General features: G+C 45.6%; 1 protein-coding gene across 10 annotated transcripts in view; it reads left to right on the forward strand.

Moving 5' to 3' along the window:
• The window catches only part of LOC144944328 (voltage-dependent L-type calcium channel subunit alpha-1D-like), a 208,573-nt gene that overhangs the window by 157,264 nt on the left and 28,800 nt on the right, over positions 1-22,509 (forward strand). For 6 of the 10 annotated variants that reach the window (XM_078872398.1, XM_078872403.1, XM_078872397.1 and 3 more), the window contains 11 exons: positions 3,639-3,749; positions 8,143-8,226; positions 10,347-10,367; positions 11,982-12,110; positions 15,118-15,183; positions 16,443-16,534; positions 19,146-19,305; positions 19,827-19,954; positions 20,668-20,764; positions 21,746-21,848; positions 22,335-22,436. In XM_078872398.1, coding sequence (XP_078728524.1) covers positions 3,639-3,749; positions 8,143-8,226; positions 10,347-10,367; positions 11,982-12,110; positions 15,118-15,183; positions 16,443-16,534; positions 19,146-19,305; positions 19,827-19,954; positions 20,668-20,764; positions 21,746-21,848; positions 22,335-22,436 — 1,093 coding nt within the window. The remainder of the gene's footprint in view (positions 1-3,638; positions 3,750-8,142; positions 8,227-10,346; positions 10,368-11,981; positions 12,111-15,117; positions 15,184-16,442; positions 16,535-19,145; positions 19,306-19,826; positions 19,955-20,667; positions 20,765-21,745; positions 21,849-22,334; positions 22,437-22,509) is intronic. The other 4 variants (XM_078872407.1, XM_078872399.1, XM_078872406.1 and 1 more) reach the window with 2 other exon arrangements.

The following is a 22,509-nucleotide window of genomic DNA, read 5'->3' on the forward strand; positions in this document are numbered from 1 at the left end:
GCCTGTCTGTACAAATGCCGCGCTATGCAAACGCAAAGATCCCCCCCCCACCCCCCACTTAGCCTTAACAGACTTTTGAGACGGGTGTTGTTAGCGAGCACCTATGAAGGCCGGCACAGTACACAAAGGGGTGGGTGGCCAGCATCACGTCCGGCCATCTTCGTCTCCCGAGTGGAGATGTTTGAACATCACACCATCTTCTTGGTTCTTTCGGTAAAGTCACGTAGAATGGAAATAATACAATAATAAAAATAAAACATAATAAAATAATTCTCACGACGTTTCGGCCACAACGCAAGCAGCCGTCCTCAGGTGAAGATTGTATTATTTCCATTCTACGTGACTTTACCGAAAGAACCAAGAAGATGAATCCCTGCAGTCACGAAAGCTTTAAATCGAAATCACACCATGTACTCATTTGAGGTTCAGTCGACCTAGGGGAAGCCCAGCACCAATTCAGATGATCTTCACTTGTGATGGTCACGAGCAGGAATAAAACTCGGGTCGCCGGATTTGAAGCGGAGCGTGCTAAACGCTGCACTACAGCTCGACACAAAACAAAGACACACAAACACACACACAAAGCACACGTTCACACTTAACTCCCATGAATAGCTCCCCCCTGACGGCTCTGACCACGTGAGCTCTCAAAGAATGATTTAATCCACGTGAAAATGAGTCTCAGCTCTCCCTTGTGTTTTTCGGTTGTTCCGCGTTCTGTGGAACGTGACGTACGACGCTTCACTCCACGTTTTTGCGAGCTTTTTCACGTGGAGCGGAACGTTGGACATCATGCTGAACGACACGCGGTACAAACCAAAAACAAACCGGGGAGTTACACAGCGCACTGCTTAAAACCTACGGAATCATAAAGGTCCTATTGTATAGTTATGACCTAAGCCGTGCATGTTCTAGACTCTCTGACTCCAGTTTGAAGCTTCGCTAACGAGACAATAGCCTCATGTCAAGGTCAGTTGCTCTGGCATAAAGAGCAAAATGACATCACTGTATTTAAACATATAGCAGCGATGTCACATGCCAATGTCACGAGAGTACGATAATGATACACTTTAATGTCTATTTTTACAATGATGCTTCAAATTCGGTGTCCAAATTGGTCAAATTAAAAAATCATACCGTAAATTACTCAACTGGGAACAATGCAGAGCAATCATCCCCCCCCCCCCTTTCTGGCAGACAAACACCCCAGGTCACTCTGGCAAATGGACCGTTGGGGGGTTTTCACCTGGGTAAACAAAAACACTTGAATCTAAACTTAAACCTCTTGTATCTTAATTTTGGAGCTTTCGTGACTGCAGGAATTATTCTTTGGTTCTTTCGGTTAAGTCACGTCTAAAGATAAAATAATAAATTAAATAATAGCATATTACGACGTTTCGATTGCAACACAAGCAATCATCATCAGGCATAAAAGAAATAGCAACACAAATCTAACTAGAAAACTATAGACAGACATACAAGCAGACAGACATCACAAGGACACACAGAGAGAGAACACATCGGCACAAAGAGAGAGGTCGTTTCTGTGATGGTCCCTTAAATATAGAGAGGGGGGCGGGGGCGGAGAGAGGGAGGGGACAGAGAAAAAATTAGCAGATCAATGAGTGGACGGCAACGTAATGCTGCAAGTAAGATGACGACGCGGCACGGCAACGCAAGCTTGAAAATCAGGAGAAAGACACACTAAAATTAAATAACCTAGTAAAATATCGAAATATAATGTAATGCAACACAGAGAGTCGGTCAACACACCTCTTGTCTCGTAGCCTGGGATAACCAGCCTAGGTTCATGCCTAGGCTGGATAATATCTCGTCACTGTGGGTGCCACCATGGCGAGATGTTAACTACCTCGCCTGGTATGCGGGAGGTCGTCGGTTCGATCCAGACCCTGATGCCTGCTGCTGTATATTTGGAGTTTGCATGTTTTCCACGTGGTTGTGTGAATTTTTCTCCGGGTCCTCCGGGTTTTCCCCCCACGTTTTGTTGAGCTATCATTTGTGGCCGGGTCGATTCTGAAAAAGAGCTATACAGCTTAGTGGGCCTTACCTGATAAAATAAAAACAGTGTTTCTTTTTTTGTTTAGTGTCTACAATCAGTGGGGTTTGTGACACTGCCGAGCGGTAGCAGCTTGGTGCAGAGGTTCATGGGTCGAACCAGGCGACCATCCTAATTAATACTTTGGATATATTTAACAAAAAATATATACAGTACGTGCCGTCTGCTTGCCAAGTGGATGTCAAAAGTTCCCGTGACGTCATTCAAAAAAGACTAGGCCATGTGTGTCAGCATCATGGTACAAATTTGCCAGATGAGTGGATTGAGATCAACTATGTGTCGGCATTGCCTTACCACTGGCAGACTATATTGATCTGTGAAACACAGCACCATCATGCGAGCCATTGTGCTGTACGAATGGCGTGAATACCAATCATGTGAATTATTAGCATCATGATTATTACTATGAATCAAGACGTTCACATGGACTGTGGCTACCAAACTGCAGGCAAAAAAAATGCGACTACCACTTGAACACGGGAGAGGACAGTTGTTATCCCGGAGAGCAGCATTGGCACCAAACGTCATATACGTGATCACTGGCCTATGGATTAATGTCCATCTGTCACTGACATTGCATCACGTTTTCTGTCTGCCTGTCTATCTTGAGAAATGCGTGGTCCGGATCTGTCACCTTTAGTTGTTCGCTATCAGCATCACGGCTGGGGAACATCTTTGCTCGGAGCTGCCGATGTCAATCGGAGGACCGGTTGCCCCCTTGATATGCCCTTTATTTTATTCCTCCCAGAAAGCCTCTCTGAGTCTTAAAGACTCTCTCTCTTTTTTTTTGGAGGGTCCTGCATTGGAATGTTTTGGCCAATTCCATTCAAGATGCAGAGTGGGAACCAGAGTACACAGAGAAAGCCCACACATTCAAAGTCCTACACGGACGGATTTGACACTCAAGTTTTCCGCGTTGCCACCTCTTAACCACCTGCAAACCCTGTTTTGTTTGGGCTTTTTCTTAAATCTGCGTAATTCACCAACCCTTGCCTACAAAGCACTGAATCACAGGCGTGCTGCCAGCTCACCTGACATGACAACTGTGCCTGTGATTACCGGCAATGCAGCTTGGATATACGCACGTGCCTTGAGTGTGAATACATGTGATAACACTGTGCATGTTGTGCCATATCGCTCATCACCCCAAATGTTCCCGATGTCATCAAATATCAGAGGCCGAGCAGCGTAGAGCCTCGAAGCAGTACTCGAATGACTGACCGCCATGCGTCATAAGGCTGCGGGGGGCTGTGTGGTGAGCAGCAGCGGGAGGGCAGCGCAGAGAAAAATCCATCGCCGTACTGCGCCTCGATGCTCCCCTGTCGACGCTCTCTCTGCCTTCGCCCACCTGAATTAGCCAGCGTCTCGTTGTACGGCCAATTAACGCCCCACGACACAAGACGTGTACAGGCCGTACACGGACGCATATCACCCGGCGTCACGGCGCCGTGGAGCAGTAGCACTTGCAGCTTCAATGGGTCCGTCCCCTGCTGCTGCCACTTGAGCGCATGAAACCACTGAAGACGGCCGCTTGTTGTTGTTGTTGTTGTTGTTTTTTCAGCATTACAACCAAACCTTCCTGTTTAACTACGCCATGGATATCCTCAATATGGTGTTCACTGGGCTCTTCACTGTGGAGATGGTCCTCAAGATAATTGCCTTCAAGCCGAGGGTAAGCCTTCGCTGTCGGCACACTGCAAAGAGACGCCCACTCCACCTATTCATATTCGCCAGCTCCCACTCCACCTACATGAAGTGTGCAACACATATTGATGTATACGTTTCATCCCATGTGAATTATATATGGTGGGAATTGACAATATTGATGCGACGTAATAATGCAATGTGTTGTATAGATATCAAGGGGATGTGCATTACTTTCTTTGTATTTGCACCATACCCGTACTGCAATGTGCACTTCAACATGCTATACACCGCATACTTGCCAGCCGTGCAGATTTAAACGGTAGCTGCCTATGTTTAAATATTTTTGTTACCGCATGCTAGTTTTCAAATATGATCTTCAGCCATGCTCAATCCACTGCTGGATGAAGGACTCCCCGAGCTGCTGCCACCTCTCGTCCAGGCAATGCAATAACACTTCTCCTCGCACAGAAGCTACTTGTGCTGCTTTGCAAAAGCAAAGTAACGCATCAAAGAATATTTTTTATATATATTAAATATATATTCTTAGGTTTTTTCGGTAAAGTCACGTAGGTAAAAATTTTAAATTAATAAAAGTAAAATAAAAATAAGATAAAAATCACGACGTTTCGGAGGCAACACAAGCTTCCGTCTTCAGGTGGAAGCTTGCGTTGCCTCCGAAACGTCGTGATTTTTATTTTATTTTTATTTTACTTTTATTAATTAAAATTTTTTTCCTACGTGACTTTACCGAAAAAACCTAAGAATATGAATCCTTGCAGTCACGAAAGCTTCAAATCTAGAAATATTAAATATAGTTTTCGTTTCTCCCGCCAAAAAGAATATTGCACCAATTTTTGTGAGAAAAAATGTCGCATATTTTTCCCTTCTAAACCGGTCCGGCCCAATAGGGGGTTAAAGATTCGGCAGCCTGCAGCTTCAAACAATATTGTTGGCAAGTATAATTACTTCATATATATGTGTGTGTGTGTATATACAATTTGACACAGTTACTCCATACGTAAGCATCTCTCGGCCCGGAGACGAGGTAATGAGATCGTCTAGCTAGATAAGTTCACGTGAATGCACCTGCAGGGTGGAGCGGCGGTGAGGCCGGTGGATACTCTGGTTCTTTCGGTAAAGTCACGTAGGTATAAAATAACATAAATTAAATAACGACGTTTCGGGCGATACACAAGCGTCCGTTATCACGTGGGACAACCACAGATTTAATTTAGTTTATTTTATACCAACGTGACTTTACCGAACGAAACAAAGAGTATGGATCCCTGCAGTCACGAAAACTTCAAATCTAGTTTAGGCCGGTGGATCTTGCGCTGCACGATGAACCTTGGCTCACTTTCACGGCCACGAGTTTAACGTCAGTGGCAATCGACGTACGAACCAGCCACCTCCCCTTCACAAGCCACACTGAGCAGTGTGGTGAAGTGTGGCAAATAACAACAACAACCAAGCCTGGGTGCGGGGAGTTGGGGGGGGCTTCATCCCACAAGTGATTGACAATGGCGTGCAAATTAAGACAAAGATCCCCCGTGTAGCCTTGTAAGACTGTTGGGGCAAGTGCTGTTAGCGAGCACCTATGAAGGGCCGGCACGATACGCGAGGGGGCGGGTGGCCAGCACCACGCCCGGTCTCGTTTGTATTCCCAGTGGCGACGTTTGCACATCGCGCCAGGCTGAGTTAACCTAGGGGAGGCCTGGGACCAGTTGAGATAATTGTCACCGGTGCTGGCCACGAGCGGGAATCGAACTCGGGTTGCCGAGTTCTTAGCGCAGCCCGCTAACCGCTGCACTCACACACGAACAAAGACCCCCCGTGTATCCTTTAAAGGGTGCATTCAAACAAAACATCCCTAGCAAGTACACACAATAGCCAAAGATCTTCAGTGTAGTCTTTTTAACTATGACATGTCTTAATACACAGGACAAGTGTCGTAGCCATAAACATGCGCACTCAGCTGCCTTCATATCCCCAGTGTCAACGTTGCCCACACTATTGCCACCGAGTCACCAATTCTAGCCTGAATCTACATCGGCCAGATTCGTAGAGCAATTACCACGGGGATTTCCGTCAAGGCTGGAAATCGAATATCCTGTCTCCACCTTCACGCAATGACATACGGTTAAATTGTGCGTCTCCTGTTTATCCACCCATAGCGCGGTGGGGGGGGGGGGGTCCCCATTCTGTTATCGGGCAGCAATTCAGGTTAGCCGGGCACGCACGAGAGGGTGGTGAGGTGAGCACCACTCCCAGCCACCTTTATTCTCCCCACTGCTCAGATGTGCACACACCACCAGTGAGTCATCTGAGGCTGAGTCGATCGAGGGGAGGCTCAGGAAGGGGCTCAGATACCACTCGCTACTGGGAGTTCAACCGAGTTGGCTGGGTTTGGAGTTGCAGTTGTGTGAACAACTACACTCACGATACCGCTACACGCACGCGTGAGCATGTGTGCCTGCATACACAGAGAGATGGCATTCAATCGTAATGCAGTGTAATGCGTGCTTTACGGGACATGCCTAAACAATAAGGGCAAGTATAATTAACTCGTGTGTCTGTCATATGGGATTAGGCTGTGTGTCATTGCTAATGACGGACTAATCTAGTAGACTAATAAATAAATTGTCGTCATCTCGTTATTTCTTGAAGCACCCCATTCCGTGTTCTGGGCCTGCACTGTTCAAGCAAGGCGCGGATATTCCCCAACAGGCAGATTATGTGTTGATGTCCTAAACAAATGCATTGCAGGTGTTTGTCAACAAAAAGGAACGGATGCTTGTGAGTTCTCAGCCCTAGGCTGCTACAGTTTTGTTTGGCTATGGAAAGCTCTTGATTTGTTTTCTTCTATCAGGATCATGAAATGACTCGACCAAACATTTCCCTCTGCCCCCATGAAATCCGCCCCACTATTTGGACCCTAGCGTGTGTGTGTGTGTTTGTTCCCCTGAAATCCTGCATAAGAATAACCCCAGGATCTGTTCCGTGTGCTATGCCGTGCGACGTGAAGATTCATTCTCGGCATTGCTTGCAAGTGCGTGTGCGATGGCGGTAATAGTTCGGCTGCTGCGGGGAATTGAATCGTGTTGACGTCCAGTGAATTGGATGGTAATAATGTGCTCATTCCAGAGATCCCACGCCTGATATCCGAGCAGCCGAATATTAATCAAAACAGCCGCTCTAGCACTTGCAGAATGGAAACTGCGTTTGTAGCAACATGGCTAACGTGGGTGCTAATGAACAATGCACGCAGGAGAGTGAATTTTTGCGCTTTGTAAAATGACAACAGTAGATGTGTCAAATGTTTCTCTGAGCTGATGGTGACGTGGGGGGGGGGGTGCTCATTGCCTGCTCAGACAGCCTGGCAGTGGTGCCAGTGAGAGACAGTAGTGGCAGTTCTTAACATTCACTTACCCCAGACACGGCACGATGTAATCCGAGCTCCATATCCACAGGAGCTGTTTCGCTCTTCCTGAAGAATGAACGATACATATTCGGCAGTAAAGATGTCATCGTGATTGTTAAAGTGTCCCCCATTATCTTGAAAAAAAATATTTTGATGAAGTTGTGCCAATGCTTCGATGAACAACTTGGGGGTGAACAACTTGGGTTGGACAGTATTGCGAAAACAATAGGTTTGTATCCATATCATGAAAATGTGAATCTGGCCCGTAATTTATTAAAATAAATGGAATTTTACGTTACAAAATTACTCACCATCTTGGTGGGTTTTGGCTAAAAGATTGTTAAGATATAAATAAACGTGCGAATGTCTGCTTCTCACGAGTAAAAATAGAATGATGCTCACGAACATCGTCCTGTGGGATTTCTGGACAAATGTTTCCCATCAGAAATAGTTTCGGCTGCAAATTCTGGACCAGTTTTGCCCATTTTGCCTCTCATCGGCAGCGTGGCCTATTAAACAAATGCCGACGCGTTGCCCGGCGTGACAGACAAGAGCCTGCAACACGCTGGGCGAGCGTCGTGTTGTCTGCTGATCGCTCATTCCCATAACGCCAGGGCAAATCAGCAGCAGCAGCAATCCTTAAACAGGTCACGCACTGCTGATGAGCCTGAGAATCACAAAATCGGTGCAGGGTTTGGCGCTTCGAAAACTACTGCCGATAAAGATCGATTCAACAAGGCCGTAGGCTCATGGACGTACATTCTATTTCGTTTGATATTTGGTTGGCCAGACAAACATCTGTCCCTTCGTTTGTCACGTGTGGAATGTTAAGTCGCTGTGGTTTTTTTGCACCTCGAGTGGTTCCCCCCGCCCCCCCACCCCTTTATCTGAAACCATTTCCAGTGTTTTCACAGAGTTCCCCGGGATGCCGAGTCGCCGTTGACCTCCTTGCCCCCTGACACGTCTACCCTTGCGTCCTGATCCTCGTGTTGTCTAGGGCTATTTTAGTGACCCCTGGAACGTGTTTGACTCCCTCATCGTGATTGGCAGCATTATAGACGTCGTTCTCAGTGAAATCGACGTGAGTATGTGAGCCACCCTCGTCCCTTCTCTCCCTCCGCTCGTCCCCTCGCTTATCCCCACGTCGCCTCTCGCCTACATCGGGCCCAGCTGCTTTGCGTTCATCCTCCTTCCCCCTCTTCCTCCTCCACCCCGTGCCTCTGTTTGGCAAGTCACACATGACTACACACCTCCCGGTGAACGCAGACGACCCCGCGGCGAATGTAGGAGAGGGTTTTTAATGCAGTGCCGAATTTATCGCTGTACCTTTATTCAATTCATTTTTGCCGTCGTCGTTTCGGTGACCCGGCTCACTCTTGCAAACGAGACGCAGCATCGTCGCTTGAGTTCTCACCGGGTTATGCAAAAGAAACTTAAACTTAAGACACCTTTCCGAAGGTGGCTGGGTGCTTCAGAGACCAATACTTTGCGAGAGCATTGAGCCAAAACCGCGCAGGGAGTTTGAATCTGGGTTTCAGTCAAACCGTGACCAAACTGGACTCTTGAGTGCAATGAGATGATGCTCTTGGGACAGCCACCAATAACCGCACGACTGTTATTTTTTCACACCTCCTGGTGAGCATACGCTTCTTTGTCTAGGGGATGAATTAGAAGCCCTCTCTCTATTCTCCTTGCAGGTTAACATTCGAGAGGTAGGCCACCAGGATTGTGGCAGCAAATTGACATCCTTGCGTCCAGCTCAAGCCCGAGTTTGCTCTTAGAGTCAGCGTCTTTGGTGGCTGCATGTTTTTAAATGTTTCTCTCTTTTGTTCTTTTGTTGTTGTTGTTCTTTTTCTTCCATTCCCTCCTTTGTTTTCTGTCTCTCCTCTTCTTTCGCTGCCGCTCGCTGTGCACAGCACTATTTCTTTGACGCATGGAACTCGTTTGATGCCTTGATTGTTGTGGGTAGCGTCGTTGATATTGCTATCACCGAAGTGAACGTAAGTATTCCGCCGCTCATTTACATTTCCGCGACGATCGATTTGATTAGGTGCCCTTCTGCCACCACACTTATTTACAGGAATGCTTAAGGGGTGCTGAAAAGGACTAAAAAAACAATCGAGGGACTGCTTTGGCAAGTGGTGCTCAGGCTCAATTTGAAAATACGCTCAATTTGTAATTGACGCTGTGTTTAATAGGACATATACTGTAGGCTAATATTTCATGCAATGTCCCTTCTTCACACCAGAAAGATGACAGAGAGAGAGATATTCTTTTTATTGGGAGGGACCTGCATGGTTTGTTACAGTTTGCCCCTTCACCGCACGAGGAGTATGCAGCGCTGGCCTGCAAATGGGCATGAGATCACCAGCAGCGGGTGCGATGTTGCAATGTCTTTTTTACGCAATTAAGTACGGTAAATCCTAGTAAAAAAAATTCTAAATTGCCAAATCTCGACTGTGACGCTGACACACACACACACCGTGGCATACTGGACTTTCAATAAAGTCCACTGTGAAGCGGTGCAGATGGCGCCATAGTATTTCACGGCTCATCGGACCTGCACTGTTAACCCAGGACGGTCGTTGGGCAGAGTGAAAAGGGGTGACGCAGAACAACCTGGTTAACTGAATGCTTTGCTCGCGACCACAGCGGAGCGATTGAGTGTGTGGGCAGTGCAGCGGCCCAGGTGCTAGTCTGTGAAGAGTGGTGGGGGGGTGGGGGGAATTGAACACGGGGCTCCATTTAAGTCCTTGCACCCAAGGGCGCATGCTATAACAACCACTGGGTGATGAGTCCAAGACAATGGGAGTGGGCAGGAATTGTTTGTGCATAACTCACCGGCTCATTGTCATTGTTGTGTCTGCATGCGTGCTCTCCCTGCCCATACTGCGCGTTTCGCTGCAAAAATCCGCCCGCCCGCCCGCGCAAATCACCACTAACTCACTACCGCCAAAACCACCCCAACCGCACAACGCACCCTGCCTACACCATGCTTACCCTCACTGCTACCACCACCATCGCTCCTTCCCTTCCTGCCCCCCCCCACATCCCCCACCACCATCAAAATGGCTCGCCCCTTTATTCTCCCCACAGCCACTCATGTCATTTTATTTATTTTGTTATTCTACTTTTTTGTGCCCATTTTTTTTTTTCCTCGTCGGCCGCTTCCCACGCTTGCCGCTTGCTTCTATCCATCAGAACGGAGGCCACCTGGGAGAGGTAATGCACCATCACGCTTGCCGTCCACCTCGCCGTGCCGTTCGTCTGAGTTGCCTCCGCCACGGGCGCCCGCAGGCGTTCCTGAACGTTGTCCGCTTGCCGTGGGCTCTCGCCTCTTGACTAGCGAAGCTCCGTGGCCACTGACTCTACCCCGTGTTAAGATGGTGCCTTCGGAAAGGTGGTGTTGGTAATCAAGAAGCTGTGAGAATGGTTCAAATTCGGGTCGTGAGAATTTCCCAGGTTCTCCGAGTGGAGGCCCTTCTGCGGTGGCATAAGCAAGCATTTGCAGGGCCGCTCCTTTAACTTTTTTACGTAATGGAGAAAAACCTCATTGAGGCTCAAGGTTATTTTTGTCTTGATCGGCCATTGTCTTTTTAAAGGAGTCTTTTGGATGCGACAGTAAACCTCAATAGCCAGAGAAAACCCGCGCAGACGTCTGTACAGCACCAAAAGGTCGACACAGATGGGCACGTGAATACCTTTGATATATATATTGCCAACACCATGGCCACCTCGCAATCCAGCAGTTTTGAGAGTCCAAAAAAAGATTTGCCTTCAAAATGCCAGATCGCAAACTTTCCTTGTTCCTGCAAACTATGTCCGTCAAAAGTCGATGCCACTTAGAGGGAAATTGCGGGTCCTGGCTCTGAACTCCTTTTCCAACAGAGATATCTACACCCCAAGGCTTACCGGTACGAGCATAAAAGCTGAAAATATTTATTGCCAAGTCATCGTTTTCTCAGTATTAAGAAATGTCAGGTTTTTTTTTTACCAACGTCGTCGATTATGTTGTGTGAACGGATTCACTCGGCTTTTATTCAGTGTTTACGATATTCTAGTTTCCTGTGCCTGGATTGTGCATAGTCGTCTTTACTTGCATCGCATCCATTGACGTTTCGTAGTGTGGCTCTCATTCTGGCGTACTCCCGTGCCTGTCCCGTTGCATTATTAACCCGATTGTGTGAATTTCTGAGCCTTCTAAAAATCACCAGCATGCCATCGCGCGTCCACGTTACGCAGTCGACACCACCGTGTATTTTGTCGATTGTGAGACACTTCACTTCATCCTGTCTGTGTTCCCCTCTTCGAAGCCAACTGGAACTTGCCCTTTAGATGATGATGATGATGTTCCTGCCGCTGATACTAGTTTTGATCTGCCCACGATGGTAAGATGGGCCAGACAAAGGTGCCCTCTCGTCCCTTCCCCCAGCACCTTGTGCCGTGACAACCAATGCACGCCCTGGCATGGTCACACTCCGCCCCCACAACTCCTCCCTCTCCTCCAGCCATCGCAGTGGTTTTTTTGCAGTGATGTTTACGTTTTGGGATGCAAGCTGGGTGGAATTGCATTGCCTTTTTTTTTCGTTTGCGCCAATTGCTGCGTATTCAGCATGGCTGTCCAAAACTGCATTTTTGCGTTTGAGACGTTTACGCGACCAGAAAAAAAAAACCCAACAACAACCTTAGCGCATGGTGTTTTTTCGTTGTCGTTTTGATTTTATTTGCTGTTTTGTGATGATGCGCTATGTGCGGACGAGGACCCAGAATGGGCGTGCGGACGGCGCACGGAGCTCGACGCTAACGTCCGGATTGCTCGTCGATTTTATCCGTCAGAGTTCCGAGGACAGCTCCCGCATCTCCATCACATTCTTCCGTCTCTTCCGTGTGATGAGACTCGTCAAGCTCCTAAGCAAGGGGGAGGGCATTCGCACCCTCCTGTGGACCTTCATAAAATCATTCCAGGTAAGAGCTGCATCAGGTCCGGGATAGACCTTCATCAAGTCCTGATGACCCCCTCTTGCAGCAAGAAATTCAATTTGCACAGTGCAAAGGTCTGCACACTCCTCCTCCTCCTCCGGTAAATCTGAAGTTCCGTAGAAGTGCCAATTTTGCTTCCCAGTTGTCTTTGACAAAATAGACTTTCACCTTAATGGGTTCTCACCTGGTTATGAACAGAGGTCGTCTACCTCGTTTGCTTATCCGGGGTATTTTGCATCCTGTAAGCGTCAACTGAAGGTGAACACCCCAAACACACGTGACCGCAAACTTATTCAATCATGACAGTAGTCGCTAGGCATGCAACAATTTTTGTCAATGAATTCCAGATATTCGATGTCTTGTCACAATTTGGGCTCACGTTTAGATTGAATAATTGATTCTCTCAATCTCGTATATCTCTGGTCCCCTTTGTACAGTTTCTTATTGTTTTAGTCTATTTTATAGCGTTTGGTTCATTCTGTTAGTCTGAGTGTGTGTATATATTGTTGTTGTTACGTTTTGACCTGCATCTCCTGGACGTTTGTGAAAAAAAGCTTTATAGCTCATCGGATTCTTCCAGTCTCAATAAATATTCTTATTTCAGTTTACTGTCCATATAATTTGAATACATAGTTATAATTTGCGGCCTTTTGTCAATTCACTGATGGATGATGGCCTCCCCATGCCACGTCGGTCATGGCAGTAGTTTGACCATACTTCACCTTGCTGGTCTTTGTGGTTTGGTGAAGATTTGAGGTGGGGGTGGCAGGGGGGGGGGTGAAGGGGTGTCATGGCAGAAACAGTTCCAATATTATTTGTCACTAATGTCAGCCGTGGTCTAGATTCAAACTGAAGTCACTAGCTTCAGGGCAAAGAGTGTTAACTGCTCTAGCATACATGCATATATATACACACACCAAAGTTATTTATTGATTTTACCATACATTAATTATTCCATGCATCATCAGGCTCATTTTTTTTTTAGTAATTCACGAATCGGTGTGTCACTGCGAGCCTCACGGACTTTGATTCAACATTCTAGATTTGAAGCTTTCGTGACTGCAAGGATTCATATTCTTGGATTTTTTCGGTAAAGTCACGTAGGTAAAAAACTACAATTAATAAAAGTAAAATAAAATAAAAATAAAATCAAAATCACGACGTTTCGGAGGCAACACAAGCTTCCGTCTTCAGGTGGAACCGTCACAGCAAAATTACTGTATCAAGTATCACGCTTGCTGTATCAAGTACAGCAAGCGTGCTGTGGCGGTTCCACCTGAAGACGGAAGCTTGTGTTGCCTCCGAAACGTCGTGATTTTTATTTTATTTTTTATTTTACTTTTATTAATTTAAATTTTTTACCTACGTGACTTTACCGAAAAAACCCAAGAATTTGATTCAACAGTTTGTCTTCGGACCTTGCGTGACAATGGTAATGCAGCGTCGCGACGCGCTCCAGATGTGAATCGTCGCTGGCTGACTCGTGCAAGTGCTCGTCATGACTGCGTGCAGCGGCATCCCACAGAAAGGATGTCGCTTCACTGGGAACTTAAGCTGCTCGTAAATAGAACGCCTAGAACCGCGTTCGACGTAGCTTCCTTGACACACCACCAAGTGTTCGTTTGACGTATTCGTTTTTTGCCGTTTCCCCCACGACCACAGCAAAGTCGCTTAAGCCATCATTTAGTATCCATCCCACATTCACTTTTATTTTCGGTAACAGTTTTAATTTAAATTGACGTCCTATTTTTTGGGGGAATTTGAATTTAGCCGGCATGGCCTAAACACGCACCACGCGGCAAGATAGCTGTTTGCTTTACCATTAGCAACGTGTGTGATTGATTCATTCTGCTTCCATAGAGGAAACATCCCCGGTGAAAATTCATGATCCATACATATCATGGTTACGGAATTGTAGAATAAATACGCATACATACACTAATCCCTTAATGTATGCGTGTGTGCATTTATACCTTGCGTGGAAGATATAAATGTACACACACGCAAAATGTCTCGTTATAAATAGAGACAAACTCTATTTATAACGAGACATTTGTGAGAAAACACGAGGGGACATTTGAGGCACAAGTCTACACAGAGCAAAAATCGATTTAAAAAAATGTACTTGTGTTTTGAAGTCTGTTAAATAGGGAACACTGAACCACTGCAGGGTATACTACGTCTTGACAGTTTCTATTTAAACTTTAGTTTCAATTTCCAAAGCGTTGTTACATGCAAACCAATAAACTTGAGCGTATCGTGAAATTGAGATTCGTTCCATCAGTTCTTGTCAAAGCTTATCGGCACAGCGGGTAATTACAGAATCAAATACGCGAACAATGAAATAATAAATTACGCGTGAATAGCGGCGGAAATATAAGTCGATAATGCTTTGGGGAAGGAGCGGTGGGCACAGTGATTAGCACACCGTGCTACAAATCTCGTATCCACAAATCTAGATCCGAGTTCGATTCACAGCCACGGCTAACATCTGTGGCGAATTAAATGGGAACCTGAGCTGGGGACCCAGCCTTCACAGACCCATGCTGACCATTAATTCTAGATTTGAAGCTTTCGTGACTGCAAGGATTCATATTCTTAGGTTTTTTCGATAAAGTCACGTAGGTAAAAAATTTAAATTAATCAAAGTAAAATAAAAAATAAAATAAAAAAAATTAAAATTCCTCTCACTTGATACAGCTATCGTGCTGTGATGGTTCCACCTGAAGACGGAAGCTTGTGTTGCCTCCGAAACGCCATGCTGACCAACCAGCATTGGATTAGCAAAGGAGTAAAAGCGACTATCGTTATTTAGCAAAACTTTCTTAAAAATGTATGTTGCAACCGAACCGAATAACTTGAATGTATCGCGGCAATGAGGATTCGATCCTTCGTATGAGGCCAAAAGCCATGCAGGGGTGGCTTGTTAGTGTGGCCAGTTCGGAGTATGCCATGATGTTATCGCGCTTTTTTCCCTTGCTTCTCTCCACAGGCCCTGCCATATGTCGCCCTGCTTATCGTGATGATGTTTTTCATCTACGCCGTGATCGGAATGCAGGTGATTCCTACGCATCGATGTGGATCACTCAGTCAGAGCACGAAGTGCCACAAACAATGCCGAGCTTTGATGGCATATCAGGAAATTCAAATGTGATCAGTGTAGTTTTTGTTCTGTTTTTGTTTTGCTTGTGTAGGTGACTCCCGATTATGAGAATTGACTGGAGAATAGGTTTTTTCCCTTTTATCTGGCAACAAAACAGGTGTTAAGTTGTTAGAACACCAAAGTAAAACCTTTTACAAGGAATCATGTCTGCCTTTAACCACAATACTTGTGGTCAAAATGCAAACAAAAAACGTACTCTGATAATATATGCATTGTCTTTGAAACTGATTGGTCCACACCTGAGACAGCTTTCTTCGTCTCAAGCGGTGTTAGATCAGAGGACACCAAAAGGCGTTGCCTGAAAAAAGGGGAAAAACCTCTTCTCATATTTTGGCACTGGCAAAGGAGGTCCCATGATGTAGAATTGACTGGCTAAAGCCTATTATTATATGTTGGTACTGGCAAAGGAGGTCTAATGATGTAGATGCTTACTCCGAGCCCTCATTACTTTGATATTGCATTGTCTTTGAGCTGTACGCCTTTTGGCGTCCTCTGGTCTAGCACCAATTGAGACTAGGCTTAAAAGAAAGCCGTCTCTGGTGTGGACCAATCCGTTTCAAGGACAATGCAGATATTATAAGAGTGTGTTTTTTGTTTGTATTTTGACCACAAGTATTGTGGTTAATGCACACATGATTCCTTGTAAAAAGGTTTCAGTTTTGTTGCCAGAAAAAGGGGGAAAACCTTACTATTATATTTTGGTACTGGCAAAGGAGGTCTAGTGATGGCTAAAGCCTGTCCAGAGTTTTCCTGCTTAAGCAAATGCTGCTATCAAACATAATTTTGGAATTAAATTGACTATAGGTCATGGCTCTGCATGAAATAATACTTCAGTCCATAAGCCCACGGGCTTTCTTTCCAAGCTAAAACATTATTTACTGAGTAGATTTTCACAGTTTCTTCCAATTGCTCTCTCATGTCTTGTCGGGTTGTACCACGTATTGTTCTGCACGATGTCCGACGTTTCATTCCACGTGTCAAGATTCACAGCACACCCGAATGACAGATGGTAAAACCCAAAAATATATCGTAGAGATGACAACTTATTTCTTATGGAGAGATGGATTCTTGTATCTGTTAATTATTACGTAAAAAAAAAAACCTATAGTCGTTTGATTTGTATCAGCAGTAAATGATTTTTTCTTCTTTATCAGATATTTGGAAAAATCGCGATGCAAGATGGAATGCAAATCAACCGCAACAACAACTTTCAAACATTCCCTCAGGCTGTGCTCCTGCTTTTCCGGTAAGCGATTGAGCGCGCTCGTTACTTCCCGTCGGCTGCGGCTGAGCTCACAAAGCAGGTGGCCGCTTTTGAGCCGTTGCACCATCTGCCGAGCCTCGCTGCTTCAAGCGCAGACCTCTTCAGCCTTGTTGTCTCTGCTGTTCCAAAGGATTAAGCACAGCCTCCCCGCTACTCCTGACGCGATTATCTGGGCTCAACCACCTCGATATGAAATTAAAGCTGCTGCTGCTGCTGCTGCTGTAAATCAACATCAGCCATACGAGACGAAACAAGAAGAAGCAGAAGATGATATTCAATGGGCAACAAGATTCCATGGGTAACATGGGATGTAAATTCATTTTTCAGAAAATCAAATAAAAACGTTAGCCTCTTTCACTCTAAGCGTCTGCGACCAGAGTTATGAACCAGTTGAAAAATCTGACATCATAGACCCCCCTCTCCTCCCTGGGAGCAATTTCACCTCCTGGGTAAATCCTGCACGCAACACCCTGACGGCTGGCTCCTGTGCACAGCTCCATGTAAACCCTCTCGCGCCCTCGGAGTAAAGAAACGGCCGCTCCTTTACCCAGAAATAACTGCCCTGTGCTGTGCACATGAACAGGTTTTCATTCAGAATGTATTTACTTGAAAACGGTCTCGTTTAGGCATTCTATCCAATAATCAAAAACCTCCGGACTGTCGATTGTGCATAATGTTAGCAAGAATTAACTGCGACAGAGAGCAGCTCACCGGCGTGTATTTAACGCAGATAGTCAGCATCATTGTGGGATGCTTCTTGTCAAATTTACCAAACACCAGGTGGAGTGGTTGCTTTCCAGGGGCTAGGAAACGGGACTGTTCTGCGGGGATTGGGTTTCCAAAATCCACTGGGAGTTTATTATTGGACGTTTCTTCATTTCGTGGCGTGAATAATAACAGGGAGGAAGGGCAAATCCAAAGAGAAATTAATGTACAGGGATTTCCACAACATCTGCCCCAATTGGTCTGGGAAAACATCCTGGAATCCAGATGCAGATTTTCTATTGTATGAAAACTATTTTGCAGAGAAGATGAAAGACCCAGAATTGGAAGCACATTCAATATACTCGCGTCTGTCCACAAATTAGTCACTAGGAAGAGATTTCCAAGAAGCCTTATTCATGTTTTGTTTTTCCAAATTTAACAGGAGTCACTCATAACCAGTGGTGTCAACGTCACCCTATATTTTGCATGTGTCCTCAGAAAAGAGCCACAGTATTTATTTGCTCGTTTCTCAGTATTTGAGCTTCGGGGGTTGGATTTTCATTTTTTCCAATTTCTTTTAACTTTTGTGAATTCCTTCGAACCCCCCCCCCCCCCCGTTTTCTTCCACCAAAATAAACCCTTTTATACGCCAGGCACATGATATCCACTCGCGTTATTCCTACATGAAACTCAATTTCTCCGATTTAAAGCTTTCGTGACTGCAGGGATTCATCTTCTTGGTTCTTTCGGTAAAGTCACGTAGAAGGGAAGTAATAAAATAATAAAAATTAAACATAATAAAATAATTCTCACTACGTTTCGGCCACAACGCAAGCAGCCGTCTTCAGGTGGAGAACAGGTCTGTCAAGTAGACATAGTCATTCAGACGCTGTCGCCTCGACAGACCTGGTTTCACCTGAGGACGGCTGCTTGCGTTGTGGCCGAAACGTCGTGAGAATTATTTTATTATGTTTTATTTTTATTATTTTATCATTTCTCTTCTACGTGACTTTACCGAAAGAACCAAGAAGATCAATTTCTCCTTTCACCGCTGCTGGTGGTGAATCTAGGGGGTGTCACAGATTCTGGTTTTCCTAGCATCGTCTTCTTGTTTTGGTCGCTGTCCTGCTAAATGTCTAAGTCTTCCCAGGACATATATCTCCTTTTCTATCCTTTTCTATCAGTTGAGTAGCTGTCCCGGTAAATTTGTAAGTCTTCCCGGGACACACAAAAAGTCCCCCTTTTCTGTCAGTTGAGTTTTCTTTTTTAAATCCTTTATATTAAGTTCACGTGCGCGCTTGCTTACGGCCGTGAAAATCTTTCGGTCGTTTAATAACACACTTCCCGTGATCCAATCGAGCTGACATTTTCCACACAGACTCGTTGTGCGTGACAATTAATGTTCGTGAAATTTTTTTTCCAAAATTGTACACTTTTTAGGACAAAAATATTATATTTAATTACCAATTGCTTAATGGTGCCATGCAATCATCAAGCCAGAGGACGAGAGGACTCTAGCCGCCACGCATATAAAGGATTTATAGTGAAAAACTTTGTTTTTACGGGTTATACTTGTTTGTAGACGAACAATCCTTGGCTTGCCTCGTCAGTGGTCTCAGGGCCCTCCCTCCGCTACTGAAGCAGCTTCCGCCTGGCTCGGCAAGATGAGCACACGATAAACAAACAAACCTGTCATTTGCCCAATACTACACCAGTCAAGACAGCGCATATACCACACACCGAATTCTCTCTTCTTCTCTGAAATTTCGATATCTCCCTCTTCCCCGCGATATTTCCCGGTGCTTTTTGCACCTTGGAGGTGGCAACTCCCGGCGATGCTAATCATCCCCCCCCCTCCTCCCGCGGGGGTGGCTTCTTGCTGTGGCAGTTGTGCGACGGGCGAGGCGTGGCAGGAGATCTTGCTCGGGTGCATGTCCGGCCGGCGCTGCGACCCCGAGTCGGACTACAACGTCGGGGAAGAGTTCACCTGCGGCAGCAACTTCGCCATCATCTACTTCATCAGCTTCTACATGCTGTGCGCCTTCCTGGTGCGTCTCGCTCGACGCGACGCTCGGAACGATCCACAGATTCATGAAACTTTCTAAGTAGATTTCGTGATTCCCGCGAGTGATGAAAATTATGTGGCGCACGCAATAGTTTTCGCACTGCAGAATGAAACCCGGCGAATTTTGTTTAATTCCCGGCCACAGCTAATGTCGGTGGTATGTAATTTCTGAATCTTGTCTGTGGTGTTAGGATTAATTCAGCAATTCATTGAATGAGGCCGTCACAGCCACATTGTCTCATTTGCCGAACGTTTTAAGATAAAAGTAATTATAGTTTGACACAAACATTCTCAGAACGCATGACTTTTCATTCTAAGTGCCCCCCTCTTTGAAACTATTTTTCTAAACCAAATTTTAACATTGACAGGAACATTTCTGGGGAGGTTAACGAGGCATGGCTCAAGGCTCACCATTGTTCCACAGCTTTGCGATGATCCAAAATGTACGTTATTTTTTTGTTGCCATCCTCGTCGGTGAATTTCCCCGCATTCTCTGTCTCTCAGATCATCAACTTGTTCGTGGCCGTCATCATGGACAACTTTGACTACCTGACGCGAGACTGGTCCATCCTGGGGCCTCACCACCTCGACGAGTTCAAGAGGATCTGGTCTGAGTACGACCCAGAAGCCAAGTGAGCCCCGACCCCCTGATTTTGTGACCAAATCACCCCTGAATGTGGCCACAGTCTCGTCAGATCTCAGAAGCTAAGTAGGCTTGAGTATGGCTCGTATTTGGATGGGAAGACTCCCGTGAATCCCATCTACAGTGATCCCTCGTTCATCGCGGTTAATGGGGACCAGAACCCCTCGCGATAGGTGAAAATCCGCGAAGTAGGATTGGCCCCCTAGGAATTTCCGTATATGTGTGTGTGGGTACCAGAATGTTTAAAATATGTATATTTATACTTTATATATATATTTTACTTAAATCTATTTAATTATATAACCTTAATATTATACATTCACTCTCTCTCTCTCTCTCATACGATACGTATTATGGTGTTCTACACTCACCAATGACAGTAGTATCTTGAGACTTGACTCCAGTAATGACGACGACGACGATGACAGACCTGTGCAGTTCGATGAATGTGATGATGGATGATGATGATGATGGTGTTACTGCACAGGTATAATGAGGCCTTTAAATCAGTTCGAAAAATCCGCGATGCACTGTGGATTTCCTAACGCATGAGTGGGGTTTCTCCGGGTCCTCTTGTTTCCTTCCAGATGCCAAATAAACTCATTAATTGAATCGGCCAACTGGCCAAACATCCCAATGCAAGACTCTCCTCTCATGTGTGTATGTATATGTGTGTGCTTGTTTACTCACCGTCGTGTCTAGGGGACGGATAAAACATCTGGATGTTGTCACACTCCTGAGAAGGATCCAGCCTCCCCTGGGGTTCGGTAAACTGTGTCCGCATCGTGTCGCCTGCAAGGTATCGTCTCTACACGCACACTCCGCTGTACATCGTTTTCTTTGTCAATTTGTAGTGACTGCTCCAAAAAGTTTGTTGATGTAATTGCTCTTAAAACACGGAAGCTTCTTTTCCCCGCGTTGGCAATTACAGCTAAGAATAATGCTGACTTCTCATTACTCCTAAATATTTCTGTTGCTAAAGGGCTTTCTAGAGCTCCAACTAATGAAGGCCCTTCCACCAGCTGTGCCATAAGTAAGACGTTGCAGGGCTGCACCTTCACCTTTGGCAAACAGAATGTTGCCAAAATAATTACATTTCCATAGCGGTTTTGACTGCGGTTACCTTCCACATGAAAACAAATAAAAACAATATTTAAAATCAATTTGGCCAAACATCCCACTTGGGGGGACCATCCTGAATGAGTCTTCAGATACTTTGTAGAAAACTTTCTGGACAAATTCTGATTGTATATTTTTATTTTGCTTGTCACCAACCAACCCAGAATGCACCTGGCGTAGCCTGGGATAGTGCTTGGTTGAGTGACCAGCAATTCAGAACAAGTTGTTAAAGGCTGTGAGGCTGAAGTGCTTAGAAACATAAAACGGTGCAGCACAATCCATTGTTGTACTGTACTTATGTGCTCTTACGTCTTTGCTCTTCACCTTCACTAAACAATACTGACCTGCATAGTGAACAATTGACAAAATCATCCACACGCCCTGCACGGCACGGGGAGGCACTCATCCAGCAGTGAGTTGACTGACGCACGTGGATATATTTATCTTTTTCAATTTGGGTATAGTGACAATTATTATTCATTAGCATTATTCAGCACTCATAAGCCACGCTGGATACAAAGCCCCTGGAAATGGTTACTACAATGCAGAGGTTGCTACACAAGACCACTCGTGCACCTCCGATTAGCACGGTCGGCTACATACGGTGCAAAAGAAGTTCAACATACACACATGTGATTGTCTGTGCTCACTCTCCTAACAGAGGCTGGTCTCAATGAACATGCCGCTGAACAGCGACGGCACGGTCATGTTCAACGCAACGCTGTTCGCCCTGGTTAGAACGTCCCTCAAGATTAAAACAGAGGGTGAGTTCCTTGCTTTGTTCTCGGTGACCTCGAAGGCCCCTTTAAATGATGGGCAAATAAGGACTTTACAAAATTACCTTTGGCGAGCCGTACGTTAGTTGACGCTAGACTTTGATGACGCCACGACTGTATGCATTGACTGAGTGTGGCGCTGAAAAAAATAAATGAAAACACAACTTTGCCAGGTCAAAAATATTCCCATCCGGTACCCGATTGGTGCGGCTCAGATAGCCTGCAGCGACGGATCAATGTCGTGAGTGGGGTATTTCGCCATGTGAAAGGAAGTCACAAGTCAGATTCAACCCACGCGTGGAAGGTTCCCCCACCAAAGTGTGTGTTGTGGATTATCTGTATTGTAGAGAATGAAAGAAACAGGACAATAATAGCAACGGTGCTGTTGAACAATGTACAATCGCTGCATGTTCTCATAGCTATACAAACTGCTGTATCGAGTCTCAACAATATACGTAAAATTTTGCACCCAAGGGAATTTGGACCAAGCCAACGAGGAGCTGAGAGCAGTGATCAAGAAGATCTGGAAGAGGACCAGCATGAAGCTGCTGGACCAGGTCATTCCTCCATCAGGTGGTAAGTGGCCGCGTGTTTTTTGTGAAGGTCACTATAACCGATGTTCTCCGCCCACCGTATTGCCCCCTTGTTT

This window comes from Lampetra fluviatilis, chromosome 34 (assembly GCF_964198595.1).
Source record: "Lampetra fluviatilis chromosome 34, kcLamFluv1.1, whole genome shotgun sequence".
In the NCBI taxonomy this organism is placed as follows: Eukaryota; Metazoa; Chordata; class Hyperoartia; order Petromyzontiformes; family Petromyzontidae; genus Lampetra; species Lampetra fluviatilis.